Source organism: Cryptosporidium muris, genomic scaffold, assembly GCF_000006515.1.
Source record: "Cryptosporidium muris RN66 scf_1106632353999 genomic scaffold, whole genome shotgun sequence".
Lineage (NCBI taxonomy): Eukaryota > Apicomplexa > Conoidasida > Eucoccidiorida > Cryptosporidiidae > Cryptosporidium > Cryptosporidium muris.
In genome coordinates, this window is record NW_002196571.1 from 1,278,531 (window position 1) to 1,299,055 (window position 20,525).

The 20,525-nt window shown below is 28.0% G+C and overlaps 10 protein-coding genes across 10 annotated transcripts, besides 21 other annotated features; 5 read left to right on the plus strand and 5 right to left on the minus strand.

Moving 5' to 3' along the window:
* Positions 1 to 156: 156 nt before the first annotated feature.
* On the minus strand, positions 157 to 873 carry CMU_028060 (uncharacterized protein; the record flags this gene model as incomplete). Its single annotated transcript, XM_002140109.1, has 1 exon — positions 157 to 873. The coding sequence occupies one exon, from the start codon at positions 871 to 873 to the stop codon at positions 157 to 159; it is 717 nt and encodes a 238-aa protein (XP_002140145.1).
* Positions 874 to 1,202: 329 nt separating this feature from the next.
* Positions 1,203 to 3,968, minus strand: CMU_028070 (sodium/hydrogen exchanger family protein; the record flags this gene model as incomplete). The annotated part of the gene is made up of 1 exon (XM_002140110.1): positions 1,203 to 3,968. The coding sequence occupies one exon, from the start codon at positions 3,966 to 3,968 to the stop codon at positions 1,203 to 1,205; it is 2,766 nt and encodes a 921-aa protein (XP_002140146.1).
* Positions 3,969 to 4,164: 196 nt separating this feature from the next.
* Positions 4,165 to 4,185: a sequence feature (AT_rich).
* Positions 4,186 to 4,299: 114 nt separating this feature from the next.
* Positions 4,300 to 4,388: a sequence feature (AT_rich).
* A 310-nt stretch (positions 4,389 to 4,698) lies between these two features.
* Positions 4,699 to 4,729: a sequence feature (AT_rich).
* Positions 4,730 to 4,831: 102 nt separating this feature from the next.
* Positions 4,832 to 4,863: a sequence feature (AT_rich).
* Positions 4,864 to 4,876: 13 nt separating this feature from the next.
* Positions 4,877 to 4,918: a sequence feature (AT_rich).
* Positions 4,919 to 4,972: 54 nt separating this feature from the next.
* Positions 4,973 to 5,021: a sequence feature (AT_rich).
* A 17-nt stretch (positions 5,022 to 5,038) lies between these two features.
* Positions 5,039 to 5,119: a sequence feature (AT_rich).
* Positions 5,120 to 5,247: 128 nt separating this feature from the next.
* Positions 5,248 to 7,857, plus strand: CMU_028080 (sodium/hydrogen exchanger family protein; the record flags this gene model as incomplete). Its single annotated transcript, XM_002140111.1, has 1 exon — positions 5,248 to 7,857. One exon carries the CDS (start codon positions 5,248 to 5,250, stop codon positions 7,855 to 7,857), a length of 2,610 nt encoding a protein of 869 aa, XP_002140147.1.
* Positions 7,858 to 7,887: 30 nt separating this feature from the next.
* Positions 7,888 to 7,910: a sequence feature (AT_rich).
* Positions 7,911 to 8,258: 348 nt separating this feature from the next.
* On the minus strand, positions 8,259 to 9,695 carry CMU_028090 (disulfide isomerase protein, putative; the record flags this gene model as incomplete). The annotated part of the gene is made up of 1 exon (XM_002140112.1): positions 8,259 to 9,695. One exon carries the CDS (start codon positions 9,693 to 9,695, stop codon positions 8,259 to 8,261), a length of 1,437 nt encoding a protein of 478 aa, XP_002140148.1.
* Positions 9,696 to 10,411: 716 nt separating this feature from the next.
* Positions 10,412 to 11,266, plus strand: CMU_028100 (uncharacterized protein; the record flags this gene model as incomplete). The annotated part of the gene is made up of 1 exon (XM_002140113.1): positions 10,412 to 11,266. One exon carries the CDS (start codon positions 10,412 to 10,414, stop codon positions 11,264 to 11,266), a length of 855 nt encoding a protein of 284 aa, XP_002140149.1.
* Positions 11,121 to 11,143: a sequence feature (AT_rich).
* Positions 11,267 to 11,379: 113 nt separating the features above from the next.
* Positions 11,380 to 11,475: a sequence feature (AT_rich).
* A 60-nt stretch (positions 11,476 to 11,535) lies between these two features.
* Positions 11,536 to 11,603: a sequence feature (AT_rich).
* A 5-nt stretch (positions 11,604 to 11,608) lies between these two features.
* On the minus strand, positions 11,609 to 13,120 carry CMU_028110 (citrate synthase I family protein; the record flags this gene model as incomplete). Its single annotated transcript, XM_002140114.1, has 1 exon — positions 11,609 to 13,120. One exon carries the CDS (start codon positions 13,118 to 13,120, stop codon positions 11,609 to 11,611), a length of 1,512 nt encoding a protein of 503 aa, XP_002140150.1.
* A 200-nt stretch (positions 13,121 to 13,320) lies between these two features.
* Positions 13,321 to 13,413: a sequence feature (AT_rich).
* A 159-nt stretch (positions 13,414 to 13,572) lies between these two features.
* Positions 13,573 to 14,427, minus strand: CMU_028120 (uncharacterized protein; the record flags this gene model as incomplete). The annotated part of the gene is made up of 1 exon (XM_002140115.1): positions 13,573 to 14,427. One exon carries the CDS (start codon positions 14,425 to 14,427, stop codon positions 13,573 to 13,575), a length of 855 nt encoding a protein of 284 aa, XP_002140151.1.
* Positions 13,738 to 13,809: a sequence feature (AT_rich).
* Positions 14,428 to 14,635: 208 nt separating the features above from the next.
* Positions 14,636 to 14,759: a sequence feature (AT_rich).
* A 118-nt stretch (positions 14,760 to 14,877) lies between these two features.
* Positions 14,878 to 17,178, plus strand: CMU_028130 (mechanosensitive ion channel family protein; the record flags this gene model as incomplete). The annotated part of the gene is made up of 1 exon (XM_002140116.1): positions 14,878 to 17,178. One exon carries the CDS (start codon positions 14,878 to 14,880, stop codon positions 17,176 to 17,178), a length of 2,301 nt encoding a protein of 766 aa, XP_002140152.1.
* Positions 14,999 to 15,032: a microsatellite.
* A 27-nt stretch (positions 17,179 to 17,205) lies between the features above and the next one.
* Positions 17,206 to 17,247: a sequence feature (AT_rich).
* A 7-nt stretch (positions 17,248 to 17,254) lies between these two features.
* Positions 17,255 to 17,277: a sequence feature (AT_rich).
* An 84-nt stretch (positions 17,278 to 17,361) lies between these two features.
* Positions 17,362 to 17,408: a sequence feature (AT_rich).
* Positions 17,409 to 17,425: 17 nt separating this feature from the next.
* Positions 17,426 to 17,464: a microsatellite.
* Positions 17,465 to 17,575: 111 nt separating this feature from the next.
* Positions 17,576 to 18,880, plus strand: CMU_028140 (RPD3/HD1 histone deacetylase, putative; the record flags this gene model as incomplete). The annotated part of the gene is made up of 1 exon (XM_002140117.1): positions 17,576 to 18,880. One exon carries the CDS (start codon positions 17,576 to 17,578, stop codon positions 18,878 to 18,880), a length of 1,305 nt encoding a protein of 434 aa, XP_002140153.1.
* Positions 18,873 to 18,916: a sequence feature (AT_rich).
* A 49-nt stretch (positions 18,917 to 18,965) lies between these two features.
* Positions 18,966 to 19,013: a sequence feature (AT_rich).
* Positions 19,014 to 19,063: 50 nt separating this feature from the next.
* CMU_028150 (peptidase family M48 domain-containing protein) lies at positions 19,064 to 20,419 on the plus strand (the record flags this gene model as incomplete). Its single annotated transcript, XM_002140118.1, has 1 exon — positions 19,064 to 20,419. One exon carries the CDS (start codon positions 19,064 to 19,066, stop codon positions 20,417 to 20,419), a length of 1,356 nt encoding a protein of 451 aa, XP_002140154.1.
* Between the last annotated feature and the right edge of the window lie 106 nt (positions 20,420 to 20,525).

Consider the following 20,525-nt stretch of genomic DNA (forward strand, 5'->3'; position numbering starts at 1 on the left):
AGAGTGAAATATATATATACAAGAATATATAATGTATACATAAACAATCTATATAAAATTAGATCTCTATTCTATTAACTTTAAAATAAAATCTATTAATTATTAGTTCTTCGTTTATGTGAAATAATATTATAGGTATTAATCAATATATTAAAGTTATAATGTTGAATAATTGCTATTATTGTCTGTACCAGCAAAGTCAGATTCATTATCTATATCAACACTATCTTCAGTTAGTTCTACCCTAGATTCATTTGTGGAATTTTGTTCATTATTGCCTTGTATAATATCTCGATTATATGCTGAATTATTATAATATGAAATTGAATTTGTAGTACTGTATGGATTCATATGAATATGAGAATTATCATTTATATGTTTTGTTTGTAACTGTACATTATTATTTTCAATAGGGTATTTCCATGCTAATTCTAAAGCTTGTAATTGTGATAATTCTTTTTTGTGTCTTTCTAATTCCATAACAATAGATGAATGAATAACTCTAATTAGACCATATTTAGTTGCATTAAATATTGATGATGAATTCTGAAGATTTCTTTGAAGAATTTCTTGTTTTATTTGTTTTATTCTCTTTTTTCTATGACATTTAACCAAATCTTCCTCTTCTATTTTTTGAGGTTTTAATTCCTCAACATAAAATGTATGATAAGGTAATAAACGAGCTATTGCCTCACTAAGATTCTCAAAATGTTTTTCAAATTCAGTTGAATCTGAAATAACCAATTTTCTATCTAAATAATCAGCGTCTCTAATTCTTTTTCTGCTAGTAGCTACAAAACATTCAAACTCTTCCAGAGTATCAAATATTTTTGAAAAACTTTCTTTTTTTTCAGTTATTATACTGTCAGACATTTTACCATTATATCATATCCGATCCAAGTTATCAATTTACTAAATAATAAAATTTAAGTTAATAAGCAAGTTTAACAAACCTCAAAATAATTTAAATAGGGCTCTGGCGGTTATACTAAAGAAAAACCCTATAAAACCCTAATTTGTCGTTACTAAGTAAATAAAGATAATCCCAATACAAAAGAATTAGAAATATTAAGTTACACTGTCAATCTAACCCCAAACTTATTTTGTAAACCTAACTAAAAAAATCTTAATGTGGTAATTTGATTTCGTGTATATCTATAGATGTGAAATAACCATATTTAGGTCTTTACAGTGAGAATAAATTACATTGATTGAATTTCAGCCCCCTGTGAGATAAAAGCATCTAAAGCAAGTCTTTGCTGCTCAAGGACATCAATAATTTTTTCTTCATCCTCCTCTAAAAGAATCCCTCTATCCATCTCAACAGATACAATGAGTTCCTTTACATTGAGCGACATGTTAGTAGCTATAATAGTAAGACCCATAATATAATGATTAAAATAATGATCACGTAATCGGGAGAGTTCTTGCTTTGCTTGAACCATTCGTCTTTTGTATGAATCCAGAAGTGAAGCACCTAACAAACATTCAACTTCAAAGCCTCCAGCTTTCATTAAATCCATATTCGCATTAATAAAAGCAAATAGTACCTCCATATCATGTAAAATACGTTCAAAATCAGATTTCCACATATTAAATATGGCATTAGATGGCTTTGTAGTTCCAAGATCATTTCTAATTGATTCCCATTCAGCAGTAAAAGCATTTGTAGGTTCTTCTGCAGTAGTATGATTGGCTTTATTAATAGCTTTCTTTAATGTTAAAAGTGATGTTCCAGATATGATATGCTTACGAAACATAAGATCATAACTTTGCCAACAAGTATTAAAGACCATATTACATACAAGTAATTCTTGTTCAGCAAATGTATGTAAAGAACCTGTTGCCATTAATAAAGGAGCAAAAGTAGGACTTCTTCCCTTGGTATCACATACATGCTGAGTTTCTTCAGTAGAAACTAATACAGATGTCTCATCATATGTATGTCGTTTTATTTGTAATGAAACAGACTGTTTTTCATCTTCATCTTTTAATAGTGGGGTTGATTCTGAATGTGAGCGTTCCTCTTTAACTCCCAATGAGGGGCCTCTAGATAAATCTGAATTACCATTTGAGTGATGATCTAAATTAGTGAGATTATCTGTAGTATTAATATTATTTTTTTGATTTGTTGTATCTGAGATCAATTCTGTTTCATCTTCATCCATTATCAGCATAGCACTTCCTCTAGCACTAGATGTTACTGATGGTTGACTTTTTGCCATTTTAACAGAGGTTGCAATAATATTCCAACAACGTTGATCAATATCAAGTCCATCTACTCCAACAAGAGCTGACCTAGATCTTTCACGTCCTAAGCTTGCCCCCATACTACCTATATTCATAAATTCATTATTATAATTCCCTGTTTCAAGGTCTTCAATAGCAGATTGATTTGCTCTAATCTTTTTTGGTTCAGTAGATAGTGAATCAATTCCCTTTACATTTAATCTTGCAAATACATGAGCTGGGGGAGTAAGGAGAATATGGAAATCCCCATAAAAGTCTAAATAACCATCTTTTAATTTTGGAACCAAGAGATTTGCCGCATCTAAAACATATGGATGGTGCTCAAAGAACCAATGGAATTTAAGTTCTTCAACTGCTTTAACATATTCATCATCTATACTTTCCATGACTTTTAAAAGAAATGCTCTGCGGAAATTCTGAACTGCATATATTTTGAGTCTTCTATAAAGTGTTTCTACAGTTGTTCCATTTACTAATAAAGATAATGAAACTGCTCCTGCAATATAAAATGCAACTTCAGCTCTTGTATTTAATGCCACTCCTGAATCACCCTCAAATACCATTGCCAATGCCATAGAAACACCTCCACGTAAACCTCCATATATTAGAATTACAGCTTCTTTAAAAGATATATCAGAACCAACTCTACGTAAAAAAGGTGATAATACTCCTACCATCACACCTCTAACAGCATTCATTGCAATATAAACTAATATTAAATTAATCCAAATACGTCCATCAGACCAAAAAGGTCGAAATATACGCATACTTACTACTCCTGAAAGTACAAATATTAAATGATTTGCCAAATGAGCAAATATCTTTACAAAATGTAAATGTGATTCTTGGATCTTAGGTCTAAAACATGTAGGAGCCCATGCTGAGATAAATAGACCAAAAGATACAGTTGCTAATACGCCAGAAGTATGTAATTCATCAGCTATAAAAAATACAAAATATACAGAAGCTGTAACACCAATTATTTGGACACCTCCTAATGCTTGAGCAGCTCTTAACCAAACAGAAATCAAAAAACCAACTACAAATCCAACAAATGGACCTCCCATAGCTAATCTAATAAATGTCCAAAGTGAATGACTAAATGATAACCCACCTGATGTCATTATAGTACGGAAAACTTCAAAAAATACTACAGCTGCACCATCATTCAATAAAGATTCACCATCAACAACAGATGCCAACTTTTCTGGTGCATTTAATTGGTGCAAAGATGCAATAACAGCTACAGGATCTGTTGCTGATAAAACTGAGCTAATTAAAAAACATACAATCCAATCTAAGCGTGATATGAGGCGAACTGCCATAGCCAATAAAATCATCGTCATAATAGCTCCAGGCCCTGCTAATAGAAGTGAAGAAGGAAGATTACGCCGAAAAACATGAAAATTAAGAGTTGCAGAAGATTCATATAAGAATATTGGTAGTAGTACATAAAAAATTACATTTGGATCTGTACGCTCTACTATACGTACTCCTTCAGCCAAGGTACCTAATGAGAATGATTCACAAATATAGCTAAGAAACATTCCATAACAAAATAATGCAACAGTAGTGGGAGGTTGACGTACAAATACCACTGAAAGTATCCATTCTAATAGGGCAGAACCTAATAAACAGGTACTCACAAATCCAACCAAAATGGGAACTCCTCCAGAGTATTGAGATAATATTTCACTAATCATATCTGAGCTTAACATATCTAGTACCTATTAATTTTAATTCAATCAATTCGCAGCTCAAGTTTCTTCTATTACATAAAGTAGGAAGTATGGTATTTATTACTACCTAATGCTATTTTCCCTCTAGCGGTTTAATAGAGGTTCGTATAGGTTCATAGAGCTTTGTAGAAGTTCATAGCGGTTCAAAAGAGGTTTTTTTTAAAACCGCCTACTCAAAATATTAAAAAAAAAAAAAGATAACGATATTGTAGTAAGGCTAAGTTTAAATTCATACTAATAAAATAAATCCTAATATTCACATTTTATTTAGAAAAAATTATTAAATCACCTATTCAATTTTTTTTATCGGATTATTTTAAATTATATTCTTATATTTATTTTTAGTACATATTGATATATTATTATATTATTTGTTTATAATATTAGTTTAATTTAAATCGAATAGTATTCTATTTTCTTGTATAATTAATCTTAGAAATAAATAGTAAATCTTAAACTAACTTGTATTTTTATGGCGCCCTTTTAGATACCTATAAGGATATAAATTTACCAATACTTATAAGAGGGATAATCTTATAAATTTTTTTAATTTGCAACGTCACTTAAGTTTACTAATATATTAGATCTAAAATTTTTTACAGTAATTAGTAAAAATAAATTTTAGTTGGATAAAAAAAAATATACACATGGTATAATAAGAATTGTTTTTAGTGAATAGAGGTACATTATCAAAAATGATAAGTTTCACTTAATAATTTGATTTTTTTTTTTTTTATTTTCTAGTTTTCTCTTATTTATAATTAACTGAGATGGTTCTGGAAGTTTTATTCTCTTTAAATTGAGTATTATAAACTAGAGTATTTTAAGACTTTATATAGGGGATTTATTATTAAACTATTTTAATATATTTTATCTTCAATGAAGCCTTATATAACTTTTTAAAATATTTTAAATAGTATATTTAATTAGTTTGCACCTTTTTCTTATATAAACATACTTAATTAGTTAATATTAAGTTCTAGAAATATTATATTATAGTTATACAATAAAGTTTAGTAAATTTATAAATAAGGGGAGGAATCTAAGGGAAAAAAAAAATTAGATTTAATTATTAGATCTATATAAATATTTATTTAGTTACAAAAAATAATTTAGAAGAATTATAATTTCCGATTATCTAGATAGTAAATTGTATGAATAATATACAGCTATTATTATAATTTGAAATTTATATCTAGTCAGCTATTGCCGCAAATTGATATTAAGTAGTAAATAAAAGGATAGTAAATTTGAAAATATGACACTAGATATGAATGAGTTACTACCTCCAGAAATATCTGGGGAATTAGTAATGACTATAGTTTGTGTGTTTGGTATTTGTGTATTATCATCTGCAATTTTAGAAGCATTATTTGGAAATAAAACTTTAATTAATGGGAAATTCAGAGTACCTTTGACTGTAGCTTTATTTGCATATGGAATAGCATTAGATTATGTATTAAGAAGTTTTGATTTTGGTATAATGAGTTTAGCTATTAGAAAAGCAGAAGGAATACATCCAAACATCATATTTACTGTTTTGTTACCAATTTGTTTATATGAATCTTCTTCACAACTAAGTTATCATATTTTTAAAAGGAATTTGATGTCATCTGTACTTTTGGCATTACCTGGAGTTATAGTTTCAATGATTCTTACAGCTGTATACATGAGATATGTTGTAGGAGGTGTATTTGATTGGACTTGTGCTTTTTTGATTAGTTCTGTATTATCAGCTACTGACCCAGTAGCTGTAATTGCATCTCTACATCAATTAAATGCCCCAGAGAAGTTAGCTTCTTTAGTTGATGGTGAAGCTCTTTTAAATGATGGAGCAGCAGTAGTATTTTTTCAAGTTTGCAAGAATATTTTAATTAATCGTACACTAGTGTCATCCGTTATATTTACATCTAGTTGGATTTTTATTCGTTGTGCTATAGGAGGTCCTTTATTAGGTATAATTTTTGGAGGATCTGTTTATTTACTGTTCCGATTTATTCGTTCACCAAGTGATGTACAAGTTATTGTGGTTATAACTGCAGTTTATACATTATTTCTTGTTAGTGAATTAATACATTCATCAGGTGTACTAGCTGTAGTAGTATATGGGTTATTTATGTCTTCTAGGGGTGCAATTTTATTTAAACCAAAGACTCAAGAGATTCATCATACTATAATTAATTTTCTAAGTAAATTGGGAAATAATATGATTTTTCTTCTTGCAGGAATTGTGAGTGCTCGCCTTTTCAGACCATATATTACTAATATAAGTATGCTGTGCAATTTAATTTTACTATTTTTTGCAATATCTATAGTAAGAGGTATAATGGTTCTTGTTTTATTACCTTTACTATCCAGAATAGGATATGGTTTAACTATGAAAGAAGCTATAATCCTTATTTGGGGGGGTTTAAGAGGAGGTGTTTCTCTAGCTTTAGCTATGAGTCTTGAATCAGAGGATTATCTAGATAATGAACTTAGGGGACAAATAACATTTTATGTTGCTGGGACAGTACTTTTGACACTTTTAATAAATGGTACTACAGTTGAATTAATATATAAAAAACTTCAATTATATAAAACTCCGAAATTCCATCGATTATTTTTTAGTAAAGTAATGAAATCTATTGATGAAGAATATAAAAATGTATGCAAACAACAACTTAATAATCATTGGTTTTTTCAGGCTCATCCAGGATTATTAGAATTATGTAATACATTTATTCCAAAGTTGGGGAATTCAGAAATGACTGAATCTGGAGATATAATTTTATGTGATTTACCTGAAGTTGCAACTTTTCTTCAAAATGTTAAGAATACAACAATATCTTTTGTAACCCAAGCTCCACCTATTCCAGATAATATTTCGAAGGAATCACTAATTAAACAACGAACTATATCATGTTTAACGAGAACAGATGATATGGAGGATTCGATTTTTGAAGATGCATTAAAATTAAAGAATATTAGGAGTTCAATCCTTGGTATAGATTTGTCAGAACCTATCACAACAATAGATTCGAATAATATTTTAAATTTTTCAAGAAATCATTCAAATTTAATACATCCAAAGGATGAATTTTCAGATAATTCATCTATTCAAAGAAGTAGTTTAGGATCAAATTTTGGGAGAGTTAAGATAGGACGTCAAATATATATTGGTCATATGGTTTTAAATACTGTTTGGCAATTTTATGATTTATTATTCCACGACCATATTATTTCTGGTAGTGCCTTAGTTGTTTTAAAAAGAGCTATTTCAAAAGCTTTATATGTTTGTGATGAATTAAATTCTCCCATCCATTATTCTTTTACTAGTGAATGGAATTCTATTAAAGACGATTTATGGTGTTATTCAAATATGAATGGAACAAATGAAAACTTGTATTCTGATAGCTTATTTGATCATGGAAATACTTTTAATAAGCATTGGGGCTCACACTTTTGTTCCCCACTTTTAGGTAATTATAAAAAAATTCTGCAAAATTCACTTCAGTTTAGAGATGTGGAAGTTCTTATGTCATTTGTTTCAGCTAGATTTCATTTATTAACTCCTGATTTTCAGGAATTACAATCATACCTTGGATATGGTAGTATTCAATTATTTCAGAATCAAATAATTGAAGCTCAACAATATCTGGAAGCTTTGTCAACTTCACCAGAACAATACAATACAGCAGTTTCACATATTGCTGTAAATATTTTATTTAATGCTAAGAATGAGGCTATGGAACACCTTGTAAAATCAAGGTTATTACTTGATGAAGATGAAGAGAAACTTGTTGATTTATGTGAAGATAGACGTTTTCTATTAAGCTCATCATTATCCAGAGAAGTTATATCGACCGATTATGATATTGGCAACTAAAATTTATATATATGCTGTAAAGGGAATTTCTTATAATATTTTAATTTATATTACAAATTACTGAAGGAACGGAGATAATATTTCGAACTCTAGAGTACACCTCGATAGAAATAAAGATTTAGTTGTAATTAAGGTTAAAGTAGCACAGGAATTTGAAAATTCCAAATCCCCCTAATTAGGAGAAGGGGATTTTTTGGAATTCATTAGTAATTAGAATAAACTCTAATGATCATAATAGTAAATAGAGATATTTAATCTCACAATTTTAAATTAACTAAAAAAACCAAATTATTAATGAAATACAAAATTTAGTTTATTTAAAAGGAAAATCTAAGAATATCACTTTATTTGAAGCGTGGTTCAAGTAATTACTAAATAATTCAAGTGAACTTCTCTTCAAACTAAAGTTCATCATGAGTAGAAGACTGAGAAACAGTAGCATGTTCAGTAATAAATTCCTTAAAAGCTTCAACAGTCCTTTTACCGTCATAAGGTATAGCAGTTCTTGTACCTGCTCTTACGAACAAAATAGTTGGAAAAGCCCTAGGGCTAAAACCTTCGAAAGGAATATCATTTGCTGGTCCATTGATTTTAGCAATAACAATATTCTCATTGTCCTTCATTTCCTCAGCAAGCTGATTGTAAATAGGCTCTAAATTCTTGCAATGTCCACACCATTGAGCATATATTTCTATTAAGACATCTTTGTCCTTTTGAAATACAATCTCTTCAAATGTATGACCTACAACGACTGTTACAGGTCCAGTCTGTTCAGAAGGAACTGGCTCTGATTTAATGCTCATTTCATGTTTACCACTTGCTACTGAATTCATAAATTCCATTAAAGGCTCTTCTGAATCGAATTTCAAACCTCCATAGAGATATCTAATAGCTGGTACAGCAACACTTTGTACAACTAACCCTGGAAATTCCTCTATTAATAAATGCTGAGTAGCATGAGATCCAAATTGATCAGTATCTAAAAATACAAAGGCATACTCCTCCCTAAAGTGAGAAGCAACTTTCCTAATCACAGAGGCATATTTATTAAAATCTTCAGTTGTCCCACAGAACCATGCTGTAAATCCTGGACGTGACATATACAATGAGTAATTATCTGCACTAATTGCTGCAAACAAAGGTACATTCATTACAGAAATCTTAGATTCCAATTTTTCCAAAGTTTTTGGCATAGGAATGACAACTGTTTCTTCATCCTTATGTAAGATATGAAGCTGCTCTTCACTACTACCCAATACAACAATAAATGGATAACTATGTTCACGATGAGAGGCTGCAACAACTTCGAAGTTAGTAAATGTGGTGGAATCTTTAGATGATAAATGACCAATAAATGCTGAAGACGAGCTGGAAGCAATTTCTGTAGCTTCACTCATTGAATCTACAATTTGGATAGCTGGTCCTGTTAGTTTTGATATCCATCTTAAGAAATTCTCCTTAGACCTAGCTCCAGAGAAGTTCTGAATATTCTCTGTACCATTAAATAACTTAATTGTAGGATATCCACTTACACCAAATTGTTGGGCTAATTCCATATTTTCAGTTGCATCAACACTTCCACAGCGAACTTTAGGTATTGAAGTTGCCATCTCTGCACATGTTGCTTTAAATTCTGGCTCAAGAGCTGTACAGTGCCCACACCAAGGAGCAAAGAAGGTAACCAAAACAAATTCATTTTCAGAGACAAACTTTTCAAATGTACTAGAATTTAATGATGTAATATATTCAGAAATAAAGTGGGCTTCTTCTGCACTAAATACAAGTACTGTACTTAGAAGGAATACTAAAAATAACAGTATAGTTTTTAGGACTATCATCTCACCACCAATCTATGCACAAATATATAAAGAGTAATCACTTAAAAAATATCAAAAAGTCTGTATATTGCAAAATATTACAGATGCAGAATTAGTTATTGAATTAATCAATAATTTGATATGCTATGTAATTTATACGTATAAGTACTTCAGTAAATACTGATCTTACCAAATATTGCACTTGTATTTTGAATACTTAGACGTTCTCTAATATTATACACTTAGTACTAGTTACAATAAATACTATTAGGATCTCTCGACATTTAAGTATTTTTGAATGTCCCGTCTCCAAATATCAGTTTATGTTCACTCCAACCCCCCTTCCACCCCCCTTTCCACTTATACAATGAGCTATGATGAGTAGGAGCAGATATCTAAGAATATTCCACTTTATTATTAATATCCTTTGTTGTCCAATATACTTAGTATAAGATATAAACATAGCTCCCTTAGAATATAGTTCAATTATAAGTATATAGTGTGTAGTCTATATACTACACTTTCCTATGAGTGATATATTACTTGTTCACAAATTTCTAAATTTAATTGTATTGTCTAAATATAAAGTAATATTTTAGTTCTTTGTATATCCTTCATCATAAACTTTATGACTTGATATCTTTAATCTTATATATTTCATTGGGAGGGAAACTATTGTGTGTGTAGTGGGATATTTTTATTATTTCAATTGTTAATAATTTTAGGTCTAGAAATAAATGAAATTCTTATCTATATTAGTTTATTTCCTCTATATCTGCATCAAGCCATCTTTATCAACCAATGTTATATATGCTGTGAATTGTGGAGGACCAGCTCATTATTCTAAATATGATGACATTCATTATAAAGATGATAGAGGTTACAATGGTGGCAAAATTAATGAATCTGGTAAGAAATTTTCACCTTTTCCATATCTAAAAGATGATAAAGTTTATCAGACTCAAAGATATACAACTGAAAACTCACTGCAATATATATTAGATTTAGATCAATTAAATCCAGGTAAATTTGTAATTGTATTGAAACTAAGTGAGGTAACCTTTAGAGAAGTAGGAAAGAATTTGTTTGGTATTTCTGTTGGAAATATTTTATATTCTCAAGGTTTAGATATTTTTAGTATAGCTGGATTTGCAACTCCACTAGAGGTCTATATTGAATGTGAATATTATGAAAATGGTAAAATAACACTGAATGATGTGGAAATCACAAATGGTTATTCAGCTGAAGAAAAAAAGCTAATTTTAGCACTTATTCGTATTAAAGAAGATCCAAAAATTAATGCTATTGTTGTCTACCAAGGAAATTTAGAGGAAATACCAAAGATTGAAAAATTTGAATTTAATTCAAATTTAGAGAGAATGCTAGTAAATAAATTTGAAGAAGCCCAAAAAATTATCATTGATGATGAAATTCTTGGCGAATATCTTTATTTTAATAATAATAAAATAGATACATCATATTTGTCTATTTTTGATTCAATCTATAGACTTACTTTGACTAAATCTGGTCTTGTCACAAGCCTTATTTTAGTAATTACTCTTGTAAAAATTGGAATTATTATTTGTAAATAGATTTATAGCTTCAGCAAGCTTATTTTATCTTTTTAAAATGATAAATTGAGCTTTAGATAGTAACATTTTAATATTTAATTATCCCCACTTTGTATTGTATAATATTTCTTCACTTTTTTTTTTAAAAAAAAAAATATATCTTGAAAAAGTATAATTTGATTATTTATTAAAAAGTTATTTTTAATAATAAATTTATAAAGAAAATTATACAACTGCTTGTTTGAAAGATCATTTCTTTTTATATAAAAATGTAATTCTTGATACATTACTATAATTTTATAATAAAGAAGAAAAAAAAATTGCTTAATATTAAATATTAAGTTAAAATAGATATATTCCATTTCAGATATCACCCCATACATCAAATTCATAATCAGTAGGCTGTATTAACTGAGTTTTTTTTGCTTCTCTAGCTTGGAATATATGAAAGGGTTCTTCCAAAGATCTAGCCCTAGATCTCCTCCTTAGCAAACTTCTATCATTTTCTGAAACATTTCTCTCAACATTGCCTAAATATAGTTGTCGAGGTCTACATATCCTAGTATGGCTATCTTGAACTAATTCCTTCCAATGAGCAAGCCATCCTACACATCGACCTAATGCAAAGATACATGTAAACATATATTCAGGAATTCCAATAGCACGTAGTAATATTCCACTATAATAGTCTACATTTGGATATAAACGTCTTTCTAAAAAATAATCGTCATTTAAAGCTACTTCTTCTAATTCTAACGCCAATTCCAATAGAATGTCTTTCTTTCCTACTCTTTCAAACCATTCCAAACATAAACTCCGCATTACTTTTGCTCTAGGATCATAATTTTTATAAATTCTATGCCCAAATCCCATTAAACGTTTTTTCCTAGATTTAACATCTGCAACAAATTTATTGATATTTTCTTTACAACCAATTTCTCTTAGCATATGAATTACAGCTTCATTAGCTCCTCCATGAGCTCTTCCCCATAATGCTGCTATTCCTGCACTAATACAAGTATATGGATTTGTCCTACTACTCCCTACAGTTCTAACAGTAGATGTAGAAGCATTTTGTTCATGATCTGCATGTATAATAAAAAATGTATCTAAAATCTTTGTCTTCATTGGATCACTAACATAGGGTTTAGTTGTTGTAAACATCATATGTAAAAAATTATCAGTATATGACAAATCTCCTCTTGGATATATTAAAGGCTCTCCAATTGAATTTTTATAAGCCCATGCTACCATTGTTGGCATCTTAGCAAGAATCCGAATTATAGCTAATTCACGTTCTTCCCAATCACTATTATCTAGTGGATTATCATGTAAACTTGCCATTGCAGCTGTTACAGATCCTAATATTGACATTGGATGTGCCCCTGTTATAAAACCATCATAAATATGTCTTAATTTTTCATGAATTAAAATTTGTTCCTCTATCTGTTTTTGAAAAGCAATTAACATACTAGCCTGCGGTAATTCACCATATAATAATAAGTAACACACTTCTTGATAATCATATCCACTATTTATTAAATCAACAACCTTATATCCTCTATACATACAAATACCTTCTTCTCCATTTACATATGTTATTGCTGAACAGCAAGATGCAGTAGATGTATATCCTGGATCATATAACATGATACCATAAGAAGAATGAAATTCTCTTACATCTAAAATTATATCAGGTCCAATTGTCGGTTTTAAAATCCTTACTGGATATTCCTTATTATTAGGTAATCGTATTATAGCACACTCTTTTAAATAATTTGCTTCATTTACACTAACACCTTTATTACAATTCTCACATATATAAGTAATATGTGATTTGTTATAAACAGGAGGACAATTAGATACTGAAGACATTTTCTATTTTTTCTATTTTATCTCTTTTTATTTATTATAATTTAGCTGTCCTAATATTTATGAAGTTTTATTTTTGGATCTTGACATTTCATGCAAATTTTGACACATTTTCGAGATTAGTATTATATAATATTCTTTTTGGCGGTAAAAATTATTTGTAATATTTAATAGTCGGTACCCTCTTTCTAGAGGTAGAAATCTTATTTATATTATTATGTAATAAACTTTAATATTTAAGTTATCCTATTATAATCAAACTTAATTTACAAATTAAATTAATATACTTATAAATTCAAAAATCCCAATATATATGTATATATGAAAATTAAATCCTTGACTATAACTACTAATATTATTTTAAAGCACTAAAAGAATTCTTAAAATATTTCTTCAACAAATTAGTCAAATATCTTTTTTCTTTTTGTTCTCTCCAGAATTATTAAGGTATACTCTTAATTTTTAGATACTAATATTTTCTTCTTATTAAAAGATTTAATTTTACTACTTTGTCTTAATTCCCTAGAAATTAAATTTCCATTTAAAATCTCCAACATTGGTAGACGTATTTTAAGATTTTCTAATTGTTCCTTAATACTCTTTTTATCATCAAAACATGGATTATTTATAATACTTAAACTTTTTAATTTTATAAGATTTAATAAATTATCATAATTAATTAAATAATTATTCCCAATCTCTAGAATTCTTAAGTTCCCCATATATTCAATATTTGGATTAATTGAAAGTAATTTATTATGACTAAGACGTAATTCTGATACATTATTAAAATTACAATGAAATGGAAAATCTCTTAAATTATTATGTGATAAGCTAATTTTCTTTAAATGATTATAATATTGATTAGGAACCACTACTTCCTTAATATTATTATTAGATAAAATAATAGTTTCCAGATTTTTAAAAACACTTAGATCAGGAACATATTTAATCTGGTTATTATTTGCTATTAATACTTTTAATGAATTATATAGATTTTTGCATTTTAAAAGAGAATCTAAAGATGTTAACTTATTATGACTAACATTTAAAACAGTTAAATTTTGTAGGTTTGAAAGGCATGAAAAAGTTGTTATTTTATTATGACTAACATTTAAGTCTGTTAAATTCCAACAATACTTAATACTTTCAAGACTATCCAAATTATTTATACTTAAATCTAATCTTTTAAGATTTTTAATTTGAGTTAATTCCTCTAAGGTTTCAATACCCTTATCTTTTAATTTCAAGTAAGTACAACCTAAAATATTTCCATTTTCAACAAATGCAGAAATCTCAGCTATTTTCATTAGTTAAATGACAAAATATCCATAATAATAAGAATTGGATAAGGAATTATATTTATTATTTCATATACAGAAATGTCAATATTTAACTAAGCGCTAAAAAAAATTTTGTTTCAGATATTTTTAATATTTTATATGGCGACATTAATTTTGGAGGAAACTAGATGTTATATTATTAGATAACTTGAATATTAACTCAGTTTATTACACCAAAAATAATATTTTAGTATAATTTAAAGAAATAAATGGTTATATAAATTTATATATAAAGACAAAGTATATTTATAATTTATAAGATAACTTTAGTTTTTATTTTTATTTATTGTTATATTTTACCCGCTTTAAGAGCTCAATTAGACTATTTACACACTGTTGGGACAAGACGGCATTCCAAGTAAAGCTCACAATACCTAATAGAATTTTAGACAATTTCAATAATTAAGAGGATTTTATATGAATAGGAGTTCAATAAATCGAGTTCTACAGAGCCCAGATGTGGGAGGTGCAGAGGCACAGTCAGGTAGAGGATCAGAGGCATTTTTTAGAACTCCATCTGTTGTTGGTCAAGATATTAAAAAAGAAGAGGAAGAAGAAGAAGAAGAAGAAGATCCTCGTAGTATTTGGTTACGTTTATTTTTACCAGATTTATCTCCTCTTGGTGGCCTATTAGTTATTGGTATTGCATTATGTATTGTTGCTACATATTTAAAAGGTACTGGAGTTGAAAGACCTTTCAGTTATCCTCTATTAGTTTTTTTTACAGATTTATTTATATATATTTGTATTATGTGTACTAGATATTTAATTACTATATATTCATTAACTCAATTTGGTGAAGGAAGATTTTTTGCAGCTGTGTCTGGTTCTTTAGATCCAGAACTTGTATATTGTTTATGGTCAGGTTTATGTCTTATATTATGGATGAGTGAAATTCGCATTAGTAATAATGATAGAAATAGTATTCTTTCAACTTCAACTCTTTATTCATCTCGTTTTTTTGAAAATATTAGTTCTGCACTACGTATTCCAAAAGTACCATGGGATGTTATACAAGTAGCTCATATTATTCTAGTTATTATGACAGTAAGAAGATTATTATTATCTATTATTACGTTTTATTTTAGATTGGACTTTATTATGACTATTAATCCACAAGTGGTTGAGTTTCTTCGTTTATATTCTCTTTTACGTAGAATTGATACTAAATGGTGCCTTATTAAACCACATATTCAAAAACAGGAATTTCAAATTTCATCTACTGAAATAGAAGGAATTAATTCTTTTAAAAATGGAATTTTTTTACAAAATAAAGATATAAATACAATTATAGGTACAATAAATGTTCCTTCAGTCCCTAGTATGCTGATAGATTCAAATATTGAACATACAGCAAAAAGTTCTTCTGAAAATTGGTTAGCACTTCAATTTATTAAACAATATAATGTAGCACTTTTTATTGATAATATGAGATATGAATTAAAAACTAAACAACAGGCTAGAGATTGTGCAAGATATTTATTTCATGATATTTTACAAAATGTACATGCAATAATGCTATATCATTATATTGGACGTATGGATCATGTAAATCCTATTTCTTCACTTCCTCCAAAATCTGATTCATATTCTATTTTAGGTGAAGATACATTTTGTCATGCTTTAATTGATTTTGAAGATCGTCATGATATTAAAAGTGATATTAATGGAAAAATTGGATCAAATTCAGATTTACCAGATAAAGTTTTAGAAAATAAACAAATATCTGAAACTGATAATCTTTTAGATAAAAATAATCAAACTTCAAGTAATAAAAATTCTCAAAGAATTGGATCTGCTCCAACAGCACTCCCAAATTCTATTCTAGATATTCTTTATGATAAACCTCTTGGAGATCTTATTAAACAAATTGATACAGCACGTAGAGGTCAAGTAACAGAAGAAGAATGGATTCGATTTTTTGTTGGTATATATGATACTCGTAAAAAAATTTTAAGAGCTGCTACAAGTCAAGAGGGTATTGTACAAGTTTTTAGACGTATGGTCTCAATTTTCTTATGGTTTTTTACTGGAATTATTATTTTGTTAATGTTAGGAATTGATGTTAATACTTTAGTTATATCTGGAGCTGCTATAATATCTTCACTTTCTGTCGGCTTATCATATATATACTCAAATTTTTTTTCAGCTGTAATTTTTGTTATATTTTTAAATCCATATAATGTAGGTGATAGAATTAGAGTTAATAATGGTGGAGCTATGATTGTTAAGAAAATTGAAACATTTTATACTGAATTTCATACTACACATGAATCTCCAGTTCTTATACCTCATTCTTGGTTATCTTCTCAAATGATATATAATGAAAGTCGTAGCAAACGTTGCTCTTCTGATATACAATTTAAAATATCAGATACTACCTCACCATTTTCAATTGAAGCTCTTGGTAGAGCAATTCAGGATTATGTTACTGTTAGACCCTCTGAATTTGTTGCTTCAAATTTTTGGTGTGGCATTACAGAAATTCAACCTGGTCATTATGCAACTGTATTTATATGGATTACAAATACTGATCCATTTCATAATAGAAGAAAACTTATGATTAGTAAGAGTAAGTTGTTATTATTTATTTTACATACTTTAAGACAATTAGGAATTCAATATACACTTCCTATTACTAGAGTACGCCTAGAACAAAGTCATGGAACAAATATGCCAACATTATGGAAGGATAGTATTATAACAAAATCTGGATAATTATTTATTACAACATGCAAGTTAATCTAAATATCTATTTAAAAATAAAATTAGTTATATATTAAAATTCAAGGGGTTAATTTTAAATTAATAAATTTAGTAACAATATTTATCCTAATCAATAGTTAATAGGAAAACCTTCTGAAAATAAAAGGAAAAAAGAATATAGATATTCCGACTTTCATTAATATTATAATATATATTATATTTTATCATCTTATTATTAAATTCTTTTTTCTTCTCTAAAAAAAAAAAAGAAAAAAATAAAAATAAAAATAAAAATGAACCGCCGAATTTGTAATATATTCTCTGAATAAATGGCGCTGAAATTTTCTTCTTCCTATTATGCTTATTTTAAGGTTTTTATTATTACTCCAGAATCTTTTTTCATGGGCATATGACAAACCAAAGGGTTTCATATTTTTATGATGGGGATATTGGAAGTTATTATTATGGACCAGGTCATCCTATGAAACCTCAAAGAATTCGGATGGCTCATAGTTTAATATTATCCTATGATTTATATAAACATATGGAAATTTATCGTCCTCACAAGTCCTCTGAAAGAGAATTAGTGGATTTTCATGAAGAAGATTATGTGGAGTTTCTATCTAGTATAAGTCCTGATAATTGTAAGGATTTTGGTTTACAACTTAAACGATTTAATCTTGGTGAAAGTACAGATTGTCCTGTATTTGATGGTTTATTTGAATTTCAACAAATATGTGCTGGTGGAAGTTTAGATGGAGCATATAAGTTAAATAATAATCAATCTGATATTTGTATCAATTGGAGTGGTGGATTACATCATGCTAAAAGATCAGAGGCTAGTGGTTTTTGTTATATTAATGACATTGTTTTAGCTATATTAGAATTACTTAAATATCATGCAAGGGTTATGTATATTGATATTGATGTACATCATGGAGATGGTGTTGAGGAGGCATTTTATGTTACTCATAGAGTTTTAACAGTATCATTTCATAAATTTGGGGAATATTTCCCTGGGACTGGTGATGTTACAGATATAGGAGCTGCACAAGGTAAATATTACAGTGTAAATATTCCTTTAAATGATGGTATAGATGACCAGTCATTTTTAAATATATTTGAACCTATAATATCAAAATGTATTGAAGTTTATAGGCCAGGAGCAATTGTTTTACAATGTGGAGCAGATTCAGTCAGAGGTGATCGTTTAGGACGATTTAATTTATCTATACGTGGTCATGCAGCATGTGTAGATTTTTGTATGAAATTTAATATTCCAATGTTAGTTTTAGGAGGTGGTGGATATACTATAAGAAATGTAGCTCGTTGCTGGGCATATGAAACAGCAGTTATTCTTGGTAGAACAGATCAAGTATCTGATGATATCCCATTAAATGATTACTATGATTACTTTGCACCTGACTTTAAACTTCACATACCTCCATTAGCTATACCTAATATGAATTCTGCAGAACATCTTGAGAAAATAAAAGTGAGAATTTTAGAAAATCTCCGTTTTTTGGAACATGCACCAGGTGTCGAATTTTCATATGTCCCCCCAGATTTTTTTAATAGAGATCTATTGATAGCAGAAGATGAAGAAGAAAGGCAAATGTGGCATAGTGATAGTAAATCTGAAGATATTGATAAGCCTCCTATATATGAGTCATTATTTAGAGCTCAAAATAGAGAACATCCAGCAGAATTTTAAATCATTTTGTTTAAAAAAAGTATATTTAATTTAATAGCGGGATTATTAACTTTTCTAATAGTTCTTCCTCCCTCCTTTTTTTTCCAAAAAAAAATTAGTTTATATAATTTATTTATTTAATTTATAATAATAACCGAACTTTCTAATTATCTCCTAATATCAATTAAATAAGTTATTTAATATATGACGGAAGATTTCTTATTAAGGTTTATCTTTGCTTTATATCTAATAAAGTTTACATTTTTTACATATATAAAATTTAGACAATATAAATGCCTTAAACTTAAACAAATTCCAGATAGAGTAAAAAAAATGGTTGAGGGTTTTGATCCTATTACAGAAGAATGTTTTTTATTATCCCAGAGTTATGGTTTAGCAAGGTGGGAATTTAATATGGTCAATTCTACACTTGATTTTATTATTGAATGGACTTTAATTTTTACTTTATATTATCCATATATATGGAGTTTTGTAAATTTATATATAAGTAATAATGAATATATTGCTTCTGTTTTTTTTGTCTTATTATCATCTATAATAACTTATTCAATAGGTATTATATTTTCTTTATATGATAAATTTGTATTAGAAGAGAAATTTGGTTACAATAGAACTACTTTAAAACTATTTATTATAGATGAGATTAAATCTATTTTTTTAATGTTAGTTATTGGAACTTCTGTTTTATTTTGTTTTATATTTATAACAAAAAATTTGGGTACTTATTTTTATTTATATTTGGGTGGGATCTTAATCGTAATACAGGCATTACTTTATATGATTTATCCAACTTTAATTTTACCCTTATTTTATAAATTAAGACCTATTTCAGATGATATTTTAGCAGAAAAAATTACGAAATTATGTAAAATTGTTCACTTTCCTTTAGGAAAACTTTGTGAAATGGATGCATCTACTAGATCAACACATGGAAATGCATTTTTTACTGGTCTTTTCAATGCAAAACAAATTGTTTTATTTGATACTATATTAGATTTTCCTAGGAATGAAATATTAGCTATTTTATTACATGAAATTGGGCACTGGTATAACATGGATAACTATAAGAGCTTATTAATTTCAATATTTAATACATTTTTCTTCCTATACCTTTTCCATATTTCTATGACCTCAAAACTTCTATATACTTGTTTTGGTTTTCAATTAAATCCTGAAACTGGTGAAAGTTATGTAATTTTATCACTTTTTTCATTTATGATTGTACAAGCTCCATTAAGTATGATTATTTCTATAATATCTTTGATAATTTCTCGAAATAATGAATATAATGCTGATAAATTTTGTGCTTCTTTTGGATTTTCTAATGAACTTATTAGTGGTCTATTTAGACTTAACAAGAGATCTTCTGTTCCTTTGATATATGATCGATTATATTCATTATTTTATTGTAGTCACCCTAATATTATAGAGAGGGTTGAATATTTGAAGATGCTTCAAAAGAAAAGACCAGAAATTCCATCTTTACTAAGAAAATCTTCATTAGAAGAAGAATTGATGGCATTAAAAGAGAAAAGGTAGTTTAGTTTAGCAATATTGTAGATTAGTAATTTTTATGTCTAAAAATTAGAATTAGCTGTCTCATAATTAATGAGTACCGGTTATATATATCTTGTATATATACATC